Genomic DNA, 12,741 nt, shown 5'->3' with positions numbered 1-12,741 from the left:
GTACTAGGGGTGGGTACCGGTACAGAAAATTCAGGTCCAGGTCTGGTTCAGGTCCAGAGGATCAGGTCCATGTCAGGACCTGGACCTGATTCAGTATGTGAAAACACATGAATGGACGATACTCAAAACAATGGTCCATTTCGCTACAAATAAATCTGTTTTGTGGAGTTATAGTTCGACTCACACTGGCGTTTTACAATCCTGCAAGGCTAACTGCCCCTGCACGATTGACAGTAAAACTTGGTACAAATGACGATAAGCTCTACTCTACTTCGCTCGTTATTTTCTTCAACAGGTAAGCCCTAAAACGTGTGAATTCCTGATCATATCATATGTTCATTTTCCATAGGTCCAACATCCGGTCCACAGAATTTTTTCAGGTCCTGTTTTTCCGGACCGGTGCAATAAGAGAAACCGGTTTTGTACTGGTACACCATACCCAGCCCTATGTAGTACAGTAAAAATATAGGACCAACTTTTCAATGGCCAATATAGTGGTGGCAGCACCACTAGCACTGTTTTTGACGGAGGTGTTGGAAATCAAACGTGGTCCAGTTTGTTCGGCTGGAAGGGTCCATTTCAGGAGATACAACAACATTTTAATGTATTGAGACAAGAGACGTGAACTCGGTGATTTGAAGGTGAGAATTCGATTCAGAGGAGCCTTTTATTCAGAACGACATAGCGATCACAGTCAGGCAACGGTAGGACTGAAGAGTGTACCACATGGCCCCTATCTACAATGATGTCAGCGCTAATACCTCATTAGCATAACATAACAACCGGAGTGCCGCTGTAATAAATGTTACAAATTATAAACTCAACGTCTTCAAGTTTGTCTTCCAATACAAGTAATGTTACATTCAATAAGAAGAAAATTGGAAGAGAGTAGAGATGGAATATTGTCATACCAGCAAGATTTGTGGTAAACTATGCTGGTGAAATAAGGCAATTACAAAATGTATATTTGAAATGATCACAGGGTATATTGCAGTTAAGGCCACAGCAAGCTTTAAGTAAATTATATGGATAACACCAGTGTATACATCTTGTTTTCTGCCTGTATGTATTTGGACAAAACAAATTCTATTCCCCTCAGAGATGGTCAACTTGACGTAAAATGGGAAAAAAATCGTTTGGTAGTCTTGAATGTGAGAAGTGACAATAGTGAGGTAGCCACGAGTGTAGGGGTGATTCTAGTTCGGACTTGACTGTAAAAGCAACACTAGTGTTCAGTCACCAACTAATTAGTAATACTATACATATGCACACTACTGTCACATGTACTTCAGAATCTTAAAAATTGAAATAAAAAGTCTAATTGGCTGTGATGCCATGTTTTGATGTCATGAAGCGGATGTCATCCATAGAATTTACTTGCTGTGGCCTGAGTCATATTGCAAATCAGTAGAAACAAAGGCACTGTGGGCATTGCTTTTTTAGTTAACAGTTTAACTACATCTGTTTTATGATCCGGTTCAAGTGAGCTTTGTCTCTACTCCAGATCCCTGACGAAGACGCCTATTCTCAGTTTGCCCTCCTCATTGACGATTTCCTGCGCCTTTTCCCCGCTCACGACGTTCGGCACCGTCACGTCCACCGCGCTCACCTTGTGGATGATGTAACTAGGCTCGCCCTGCCTGTCGCAAACGACAAACCTGGAGATAAAAGAAAAGATATCATTAGTTTGACTTTTTTTAATGTTACCAACAGATTGAAAATCAAGAAAATTCATTCATCCTTTCCTGACTTATCCTGTTTGAAAGTCTGCTACTGAAATGCACCTTGCACTTCCAAAGAAAGCTGCCCAAAGAAAAACAGGGACCAAATTTATGTTATCTCCCAGTCATAGGAGCTATACCTACCAACCAAAAATGTTGACCGAAGCTTATCTAGAACAGAAAATACAACACAGGTTCTGTTGCAACATCTTAGTGGGCCCGCTAGGTTGCCCCAAATCTAATTATTTTGAGGTCTGATCAAGACATCCAGCCACTCTTGAGTTAACGTCAGTAAACAAACCGCTTCGGCAATCGGTAACAAAATGACACATGAAATATAACAATCCTGTTAGGCTTGAATCTAATGACTTTTTTTACCACTGTTTGAAATGGTAGATATTATTACCTTCTTTCCTCAGAGTTCAATCCACATTATTAGTGTTAAAACAAGACTGGGTCCTACCTCATTAAAGTTGGTCGGATGGTCCTGTTCTGTGTACAGTACATGGATGCCGATAGACTCCCGTCGCGCTGTGCGATAAACGTGACCTGCCACTGCCCCACCCTGGTCAGGTGCGAGTTGGACATGAACTTCTGTTTCCTGTCGTAACATGGACAAAAATAGAGATTGAGACATTTCAAATGTTTTTTATGTAAGTCCACATTTGCAGGTTTGACCATGATGATTCGATTATATGAATGAGACACAGCACGAAATCTGGTATTTAAGCAAGCTTAAACTCAACGTAAACGCGACGTTTCTGCACCCTTTCCGCAACTTAACGACATCTATCCGCGAACGTAAAGATCCCCTTTAATGTTACCTTTACGTTGGCACTTATATGTACTTATATGCACTCCTCACGTGCCTTTCCGCAACTATTAGACGCTTAAAGGCGTCGTTAATGACAGTTTTTCGTAACCTATACGGGAGGAAAGTATGCGTTTATTAAGACCTTTCTGCACCCTTTCCGCAACTTAACGACATCTATCCGTGAACGTAAAGATTCCCTTTAATGCACTTATATGTACGTTTCGGCACTCCTTCACGTGCCTTTCCGCAACTATTAGACGCTTTAAGGCGTCGTTAATGACAGTTTTTCGTAACCTATACGGGCGGAAAGCACTCGTTTCTTAAGACCTTTCCGTGATCTTTTGACCACATTTACAGTCGATTTCCGTCACGATTTCCCCACGTTTATGTGTCGTTTACACACCCTGAAAGGCACGCGAAGAAGTGCAGAAACGTACTTATCCGAACGCTTTCCGTGATCTTTCCTTGGACTGTAGTTGTCATTTATTTTTAGTAAAGGCGGCGTAAGTTTAAACCTTTCCGCATCTTTAGGTAGGCTTTATGTGTTTTGTGTGGCTTAAATTGGAACTTTTGCATCGGGTATGCGTGTCTTATTTGGTGTGAATCATACCTACACCGGTATCTATGGCTTTGCCGTCTAAACTATCTTGTGAGTCCAATTGTGGACTTGGATTGGTCGACCGAGGGAACAATCGGTGTACAATATCCATGCACGAATCTCCGCTACATTTAAGTCCACAATTTGGAGTCCAGTGTCGGGCGATACGCCTGGAAAGACATCATTTCAAGCAGCATAGTCCCATCTGGCCATCACATTAGGAAAAATCCGCTGAGATTCCCAAAGACGGGTACTGTTTTGTGATGAACAGGCCGTGCTCTCCATATCTCCGCCAGCTTATGCTGGTCAAGATGACACAGTCTTGAATTCACCCTGAGTTGTGCCCCTTTGAAGACTCTCCAACATAGTCCATTTCTGGCAAGCCTTGAGTGTCCTATGGTTATGTCCGTTCCGTCCTGTAGTTCCGTTCGAATCCATTTGCGGCAAAGCCACGCCGATAATCCGTGTGTTGAAACGGATCCAAGGCTCCTTCTTGACTTGTCCCGAAACAGACGCCCTGCAAACTGGTTTCTTCTATAAATTATGGTATATTCGTTAGGTTTAAAAAACCCACCTTTGTCTGTCATTGGATAACGCCCTATCACATGACTGGCCTCTTCTGGGAGCTGCTAATTAGAAATTCAATGCCGCGTTGTTCGTTATTCATAGTTGACGGCAAATAAATTTGAATTTGAAAAACACCATCCCCTTTGTACGCTGTTTAGCCAATGTTAAGCTAAACACAACTGTTACCACACTAGAAAATACCAGCCTTTCTGGGAGAACGTGATTATTGCTTGTAGATAATAAATGTTCTTCCAGATGATAAGAAAGTTTTTTTGTACAATTATATAAACAGCAAACCCGCTATATTCCCATGATACGTTACCGCGTAGTGAGGACGCTATGTCGTCGGGATGCCAAGCTGCAAGGCACAGCCACCCGCGAGCGACATACTGCACAGGCCGCCCAGTACTAGTCCTCTTACCCTGAACGGGAACATGCCGTAATTATGACCACCAATCTTCGGGGGCATGTACCCAGTCCTCCCGGCGACTGTTGTTTCCTTTCAACAAGGAGGTTAAATATTTAATTTCCTTGCTTTCAACGCTACCTCTCCAACATCTTTTTCTGTAACTATCAATCTCCACCTCTGTAAAGAAAGTTCAGAGAGTTTTCTGAAAAGTAAGCTCAAAGGCAAAGGTAACGGAACGATATCGGTAACATACGATACTACTGGAAAAAGTAAACGCTACCTTTCTGACATCTTTCCTGCACCTGTACATAGCATCTTTTTGTGTAAAGTGAGCTCAATGGTAACGTAAAGACATTGGAAAGATACCATATGTTCCATGAGGATATTTTGATTTTCCTGGTTTCGTCAAACACGCTAACACAGAATGAGTTATTCAGGCGAGGTCGCTACTTTAGTGAGAGGCGCATGTGGTATATTGAGTGGAAAATACTCGTAATTTGGTAAAAGCAATGCCTCTTTTAAGAATAATAATTAACGCTACCTTTCCGTTTGCACCTATACATTCCAAAAATTGTATCTGCTATATGTAAGTTTTAACCAGGAGCAAATGTTGCTTATCTTGGTTAAACTCAACACGTTAACACAGCAGGGGCTATTCAGGCGAAGCTGCTGCGTTAGTGAGGGCGCATGTGGTATATTGAGCGGAAAATAATGCCTCTTCTTCAAATAATGATTAACGCTACCTTTCCGACATCTTTTTTCCACCTATACATAAAAGGGGGGAGGTTTGCTTAAACCTCCCCCCTTTTATGTAAAGTCAGCTCAAATGTAACGGAAAGACATCGGAAAGATTGTATCTGTTATATGTAGCTTTCACAAAGGAGATTTACTTTTCTTGGTTAAACTTAACACGCAAACACTATTCATTTGAAGCCGCTGCTTTAGTGAACGGCGCATGTGGTATATTGAGCGGAAAATACTCTTAATTTGGTAAAAGCAATGCCTCTTCTTCAAATAATAATTAACGCTACCTTTCCGACATCTTTTTTCCACCTATACATAAAAGGGGGGAGGTTTGCTCAGTAAAGTCAGCTCAAATGTAACGGAAAGATATCGGAAAGATTGTATCTGTTATATGTAGCTTTCACACAGGATATTTACTTTTCTTGGTTAAACTAAACACGCAAACACAGCAGGAGCTATTCATTTGAAGCCGCTGCTTTATTGAACGGCGCATGTGGTATATTGAGCGGAAAATACTCTTAATTTGGTAAAAGCAATGCCTCTTCTTAGAAATAAACGCTACCATACCTATACATAAAAGGGGGAGGTCTCCATAGACCTATACTGATAAGAGTATGTAAAATGAGATCAATTGTAACGGAAGGGCAATGAAAATATATCATCTCCTATTGGTAATTTCCACCTTAGAGAACCACGAAAATAAAAAAAAGGCGAAGGTTAACTGATTGTATGTGAACGTATGGTCGGTTCAAAGCCTGTAGATGTTTTCTGTACATAAGCAATACCCGTTTCATATACGGCGCATATAAGGATGCTTAAAGGTTATGTAAAGATATTACATGTATTTAATCTGCCTTAACGAATACGGAAAGGTTACGGAAATGTAAAACCATGGTTTCCGTGGTCTTTACGATACCGTAAACTCTGCGGAAATATTTTCCCACCTTTAGGCTACATTTAAGTATCTCGGAAAGTATGCTTAAATATTCGTTTTCGTGCTGTGAGAGCCCCAAGCAAACTCATGCGAGCATGCAATAAAAGAAACAAACTTGGCCCCCCGAAAAGGTTTCTTCGTTATAGAATCAGAAAGTGATCAGGAAGGTTGAACGAATAACTAGATGACGGTATACCAAAAAATAGACTCTTCATTTTGTAAACGGTTGGTGAGTAGGGTTGCATACAAGAAGTTAGTTACAACTAAGGACAGTTACAATGGTTACCCTAAACTTCACTATGAGTTCCTTACCCAACTATCAATAGACAAAGGATGTAGGAATAATAACTATCACTGGCTTTCCAGTACCAAGGAGAGAACAGGTACAAACCTTTTTTTTTTTTTTTTTTAAATCATGTTCGTAGGGCCTGGTGTTACCATCATGGTGATGAAGAGTGGCCCATAGCGATAACTGTAGCAGCATCTCTTCTCCCTAAGTCAGAAACATCAAGCTTAAGCAAGCTTGACTTCACTGACTCAATAGGCGAAGCAGGGGTTACGAGGCTGCTCGGGAAATTCCCTACCCCATTTTGGCCGGAATGGTTTGATCCGCCACATCGCTCCATCGCACATGTGGCGGGTTCTTTTACGTGCCCAGGGTGTGGCTCTCCCCAAACACGGGACCTCCATTTAACGTCCTATCCGAGGGACGACTCATTTTCACTTGAGTAAAGTGAGGAAAGTCGTGTAAAGTGCCTTTCCCAAGGGCACAAGACCGGCAACACGGCAGGCGGATTCGAACCGGCTACCTCTCGGTCACGGGCCGAATACACTACCACTGTGCTACGCGGCCCCACAATGCTTTCAGTACAAAATCTTGGTGGTCAGGAAGGTCGAACAAATGACTTAACACAGAGTATGGTATACAGAACAATAGATTCTTCAGTGAAGTTTTTCACATCATCTTCTTTGACTTTGGAATTGACTTTGACACTCCAAAAGTCAAATACTGGAACTACAACTATTCTATGACAATAGCATCTGTTTTACTAATCCAGGTTACTCGTGTTATCATAATCATTACTGGAGTTGTTACCTGTAACCTTGCTGCGTGGTGTTCAAAGCTGCATAGTCTGGCGCCCCTGGACACGGCATGCTCCAGTCGAGCCACGCCCACGCCTCACCACTACTGGCCGTGTATTCCCGCGGGAAAAAACGTCTGGACGAGAAGCTCTGGCTGATCTGGAGACAATTATACGGAAGTGAAACAACATGTTTGTTGCTATGTTCAAACATGAAAATATGCTTAATGAAATTTCCTAGTCAAAACAAGATTTTGTAGACAGAAAACATGGTTTGTGTTTGGGGAATGGTGCCATTCAATGTCACACTATTTTCACTACTGGTACCAATCTTTCAATCATTTTCTCTCTCATTTTCTTCTTTTTTTACTTTTCTCTCCCTCTATCACATTCTCTCTATCTGTATCTGTCTTTCTATCTGTCTGTCTTGGTCTCTGTCTGTCTCTCTTAGTCTGTTTCTGTTGGTTTGTCCATCTCACTCTTTGTCTGTTGCTTTTTCTCTGACTGCCCTCTCTCTCTATATCTTTGTCTCTTTCTATCTCTCCCACTGTCTCTTTGTCTTTCTGTATGTCTCTCTGTATGTTTCTGTCTTACTATGCTTCTGTCTGTCTGTCTATCTTTTTTGTCTCTCTGTGTATCTGTCTTTCTCTCTGTGTATCTGTCCATCTTTGTCTCTCTCTCTGACAGTTTCTCTTTGTCTTTGTGTGTCTCTGACTCTGTCTTTGCTTCTGTATCTCTCTTTCTCTCTGTCTCTCTTTGTTTCTCTTTCTCTGTCTTTGTCTCTCTTTGCCTCTGTCTCTCTTTCTTTCTCTATTTGCCTGTGTCTCTCTATCTTTTTTTCTCTCTTTGCCTGTCTGTCTATCTGTACGTTTGTCTCTTTTTGTCTATGCCTGTCTGTCTCACAGTCTGTCTCCCTTTGTTTGTCTCATCCTCACCACCAGTTTGTCCATGCCATTCTCCTCAGCGAAGGCGACCAGTGACCTGTACTTGTGTGCCTCCTGCAGTCCTGCCGTCATCATCTGGTTCCCTCCGTACCTGGCGGAGGTCTGCTCCACCAACCACAGGTGTCCTGCTGTCATCTGGGAGAACCTGATCTCGGGGAGGATGGAGTTCAGCAAATCCTGCGCCTGGGGGAGGGGAGGAAGAAATGAATGAATGAATGAATGAATGAACTTTATTGCACGACATTTGTACATGGTACAATTGTAAGGCAACGGTGATAAGTCAATCAATACAATGACTCGTCTAAGGTCTATAACTACATACATGTATAGTACAGGAATGTGAACATAAATGGCATATTGACATAGTGTAATATACAAGTTAAACAAGTCGGTCTGTTACTGTACAATAGATTCTCTCTTTTTTAGAGCATTACATATGTATTGGCCTAAATACGAAGATATGTAGTCTGGACATGACATAAGTAGATTGAAAGTACATGTGTTCGTCTTTGGTAAATTTGTGCTAGATTTACTTGTGATCATATCCATTAATTTTTGTCTATCTACGCTATATGCAGGGCATGTCATTAGAAAATGATACTCATCTTCAATACCATGTTTACAAGAAATGAGTGAATGACACTGCACAAAAACTCAAATTTCTGGGAATTTATGGACCCTGGCACACCCATGAAACTTGACATTTATAGGCCAGTCTAGGAATACACAGAAATTTTACACACAAGATTAGACACACGGGATGGGAATATTCCGGTTCACAACCCAGATCACATCAATTTTTACAGGACTGTGTCAGGACCCAGAAATTCCTGCAAATTTGAGTTTTCGTGCATTGTGAGAGTATAGAGGAAGGACTAAGAGGGGGAATGAATGAGGGGAATTAGAAATGGATTAAATGAATCTGAATGATTAACTGTATTGATGAATGCAGGAAGGGAGGGATCAGCAATGGAGGAAATGAGGGAGGGGAATCAGGACAGTATGGGGGAATAATTGAGAATGAAGGTCTACTATTTAACAGGTCATCGAAAAAGGTTTCCAAGTCAAGGTTAGTGATTGACACTGTGTCTCTCAAGCCCTACCTTATATTTTCTCTTTTTACCTTATATAATGAAATAGTTACTTACAGTCTCATATCAGTACTGACAGTTTGCTAGCTCTTAAGAGCTTGAAAGCTCTTAAGAGCTGACAAACACATTGATAGAAAACTAGGCTGTCCATCTTTTTGCCTCACAACTTGATAATATATATAAATTATGCCTTCTATTAGATACAAATCTTTTATTGACACGACAAAAGCACAGCGGCTTTCGTAAGGTCTACATGTATAACAACTACTTACAGTACAACTAAACACACATACATGGGTATCTATAGGTATTAGATATACCTGGTGCTTCCTGGCATCTTGCTCCACCCACTTCAGCACGGCTTCAAACAGCATGTACTCGTTCTCAACAGCCAGGCAGGAACTCTGCAGGATGTGAACGATGCAGTCCAGCGGTAGCTGCAGCCACGTGCTCGAGTTCAGCACCGCAGACATGTTCGGCACGATGATGTCCACGCACTTCACCCGCAGACTCTCCAGACGAAACGCGATGGAGTACGGCAGCCATTGTAGCGCCGGCGCGTACTCTCCTCTTCCTAGCTGGGTTGTCATGAAGTTATCGCACGCGACCTTCAGGGCGTTAACGTTGTACTTGTCGGCCAGCAGGAGCAGAGGCATGGCGGTCTCCAACGTGCAGGTGATCTGCCCCTGGTAGAAGAAGCGTAGGAAGGTCTCGAAGACTCTCTCGCACTCGGCGCTCTCTTGGAGAGGAACTTCGGGCTGCCGGGACATGTCCCACCGGCCGCTGGCCAGCATGGTACGGAAGACGTCGCTCTGTGAGGTCAGGATGAGCTTGTGCGCGTGGAAGCGCTGCTCGCCGACCACCAGGACGACGTCGCTCATCTCCGGGTTGTTGAAGAGAGCGGAGAAACTCTGGGAGAAGTCTCGCAGGTCACCGACTATTCCTTCGGGGCTGTTTGCCGTCATTCTGTGAATCAAAGTCGATCATACACAGTCAGAATACAATGTAATTTTGGTGGGAGATTGTAACCAGTATTCCTTAAAGATTCTTAAGATGACTACACAAAATCTCTATATAGTTAACAAGCTATTACAAGCTATTCCAAACAAGCTGCTAGGGGGCCCAAACCTACATCACTCACTCTCTGCTCTGAAAACCTTCTAGTAGACCACTTAAATATCATGACCATAACCGTATCTTAGATCATTTCAAAGTCTACTCACATAACGTTACCAGATATCAACTTGAAGACAAATTTTCATCCGGAGGCCTTCTTGAGGTAACGTTACAGTACACTGTTCACAAACACACACACACACAGACAGATGGACACACACTTAAAAAACAACCTTGGCAAAGGTAAAATGGTGTCAGTTTTAAGATTTACCCTGCCTAACATTAGTAACAAGGGACTTGTTCTGCATACCTGCTTACCAGTTGTTTTTACTGCAGTTCTCATATCCATTCTATGTGCTCTATTCTGTCCAGTTTTATTCTATTCTGACTATTCTATTCTATTCTGTTCTAAAGCTCTTGTTTTCCTTTTTACCCCATTTGGTTTCTTTCTGTTTTTCTCTAACATTGCTTTGGATAATGCAAAAACATTGAATTGTGAACACCCTGTTGACTCAATCTTAGTAATTTTTGTTAGTTTCTTGGTCCCCAAAAGGTTCTTAAGGAGGGTCTGCATGCCTTTTTCTGTTACTAGTAAGCGTTACGAGCCATTTGAATTCACAGTTAATCATTGACGGCCCACTCTAATTCAATGTTAAGCATTATCTGTATTATTCGTGATGCTTAATTGCAAAAAGATTTTGGAAAATTTTTAGATTTTATATTTCTATAATGCCTAAGTAAATTCCACAAGTCGAAGGAGATGTAATGGTACGTGGTGACTTTTATCCACATTGAACCTATATCCGTTGTTTTTAAAAACGAGATATTTTAACAGGCGTTGGTTTCAAATTGCAATATTTTCCCAGCATTATTCCAGTCTGAAACACAAGTCTGTCAACTTGATATCCCTAAACACTCCTACTTTATTTACAACGGATAAAGGTTACCCAATAGATAAAGGTGAACTAGCATTAAACATGCGAAAATGAAGAATCTATAAGTATAATTGTTCTGCATACCATTCAAAGTTCTTCCCAAACCTTTTCCAAGTTGTACAGTTTTGAGGTTCCTAAAGGATGTCACTAATATAATCAAGTCAATTAGCCCTATAGTGGCCTTTAACGTGGCAGTGAGTCATGTCCTTATATAGCAACTGACCTAGGGCCAATCTTTGCAGAACATGCCTGAGGTAATAGACAGCCCAATGCAATTAGCGATTCAACCAATGATAGCATAGCAATCAGTGGTTTGACCAATGAGAAAGTGCCTGCAGTGCATGTCCGTCAAATACGTTTTATTTGCATTTCTTAGGTTTTGACAGTCCTCACTACACGTAACAGGGTGGGTGGGGCTTTGCCATACATAAAATAGGAGAAGAACTACATTCTAGGAAAATGTGAAACCTGACACACGGAATTGACAATCAAAATTGATTCAAAATCTTACACGGATTGTCAGTTCACCTTGGTTTTGAATTACTCCATACATTGGCGTTTAGTGTAACTGTTAGCTAAATTAACCTTTGTTAGGGACAGGAAAATACTTGTAGTGTTTGTTTTGACTTGAGTACCAAAGGTCAAAGGTCATTGACATTTATTTGATTATATTAAAAATGGTTGCCACAAAACCAACGATAAGCAACTGGCATGAAAGATTTCTACGGATTCTTGGTCTTCAAGACTTAAACTATAACGTTATAAATGCAACACTGCACGGTGTGATACGTTTAATTATACAAACACATGTACACAGGCACATAAATTAACGGATCATAACGTCACACTATTAAATGACTAGACGATTTGTAGTTCTGTTGATGATCAATAAACCGATTTGCCCCATCCTGCATTGTTAGAAGCTAGTAGTCGTTGTGTGTAACATTTGCAGGTGTAACGTTAACACACCTGGTTTACATGCAAACACCTGCATGCAGAAAACTCACCTGATCACAACAGGTAGCACTGGTTTCCAACAACGTTCCCTCAAGAACGCCGCCCAACGCGAAGGTCTAACAGTTCAAACAGACTCTACTGCGAGCCTAGATTATGTTGGTTGAAGGAACAGTATTGCAACAGTATTCCTACACCTATGAATGGCCAGGTTTCGGTCCACTCACTGCAACACGGAAGTGTTTTGTCAGTTCCCAGGTATACGCTATGACCTCATCAACTAATTTTCATAAAGAGCGCCGCGTTGCGACTTTCAGAAGAAGTGCCATTACAAAACCAAATCAGTGTCATCAGTCAATTATTGACCAAAAAATGCTACTCATTCCCTGCGTATTTCACTTTTGAGTAATGAGACTGTTGCGGCACCTCCTAGAACACTATACCTAGCTCGAGGGTCCAAAATTTGCTATTTATTCATGCAAACGAGGCCCTCATATTTGAGTCTAATGATGTTACCCTTCTCTCTCAAGTCTTTGGTCTAGACGAGATACGACAAAACTAAACGCTAAAAACCCTGATGCTTCGGAAGTTTCATCAGTCACACTCACAACAACTATCGGAAAGTACTATGTACTGTCTAGTATGTTTGACCACCTGTTGTGTGGTCACGCCGACATCATCAAGCTCATGTGCAGTACAAAAGCGCCGCCTAGTGAGCGTTGAAGGTACCTCAGCCTGGGAACGACTCAGGTGGAGCAAGGATGGTCTTTTATAATACCAGGCTCCACGTGTCGGTGGAAATCGTAAATTGGGAAATAAAACTTTGCTGTTT

General features: G+C 41.7%; 1 protein-coding gene across 3 annotated transcripts; it reads right to left on the bottom strand.

Moving 5' to 3' along the window:
- Window positions 1-653: 653 nt before the first annotated feature.
- LOC118423038 (BTB/POZ domain-containing protein 17-like) lies at window positions 654-12,289 on the bottom strand. 3 transcript variants are annotated; one of them, XM_035830936.1, is made up of 6 exons: window positions 11,963-12,289; window positions 9,225-9,870; window positions 7,805-7,996; window positions 6,884-7,029; window positions 2,185-2,322; window positions 654-1,658 (listed from the first exon to the last, which is right to left on the bottom strand). In XM_035830936.1, the coding sequence occupies exons 2-6, from the start codon at window positions 9,867-9,869 to the stop codon at window positions 1,496-1,498; spliced, it is 1,284 nt and encodes a 427-aa protein (XP_035686829.1). In that variant the 5' UTR covers window position 9,870; window positions 11,963-12,289; the 3' UTR covers window positions 654-1,495. The 3 variants fall into 3 exon arrangements, with proteins under 3 accessions (XP_035686829.1, XP_035686846.1, XP_035686838.1); XM_035830953.1 differs by lacking the exon at window positions 11,963-12,289 and adding an exon at window positions 10,339-10,361; XM_035830945.1 differs by lacking the exon at window positions 11,963-12,289 and adding an exon at window positions 10,331-10,352.
- Between the last annotated feature and the right edge of the window lie 452 nt (window positions 12,290-12,741).

Source organism: Branchiostoma floridae, chromosome 1 (assembly GCF_000003815.2).
Source record: "Branchiostoma floridae strain S238N-H82 chromosome 1, Bfl_VNyyK, whole genome shotgun sequence".
Classification (NCBI taxonomy): domain Eukaryota; kingdom Metazoa; phylum Chordata; class Leptocardii; order Amphioxiformes; family Branchiostomatidae; genus Branchiostoma; species Branchiostoma floridae.
Note: the sequence above shows the minus strand (reverse complement) of the source record. Positions and strands in the feature narration are given on the sequence as shown.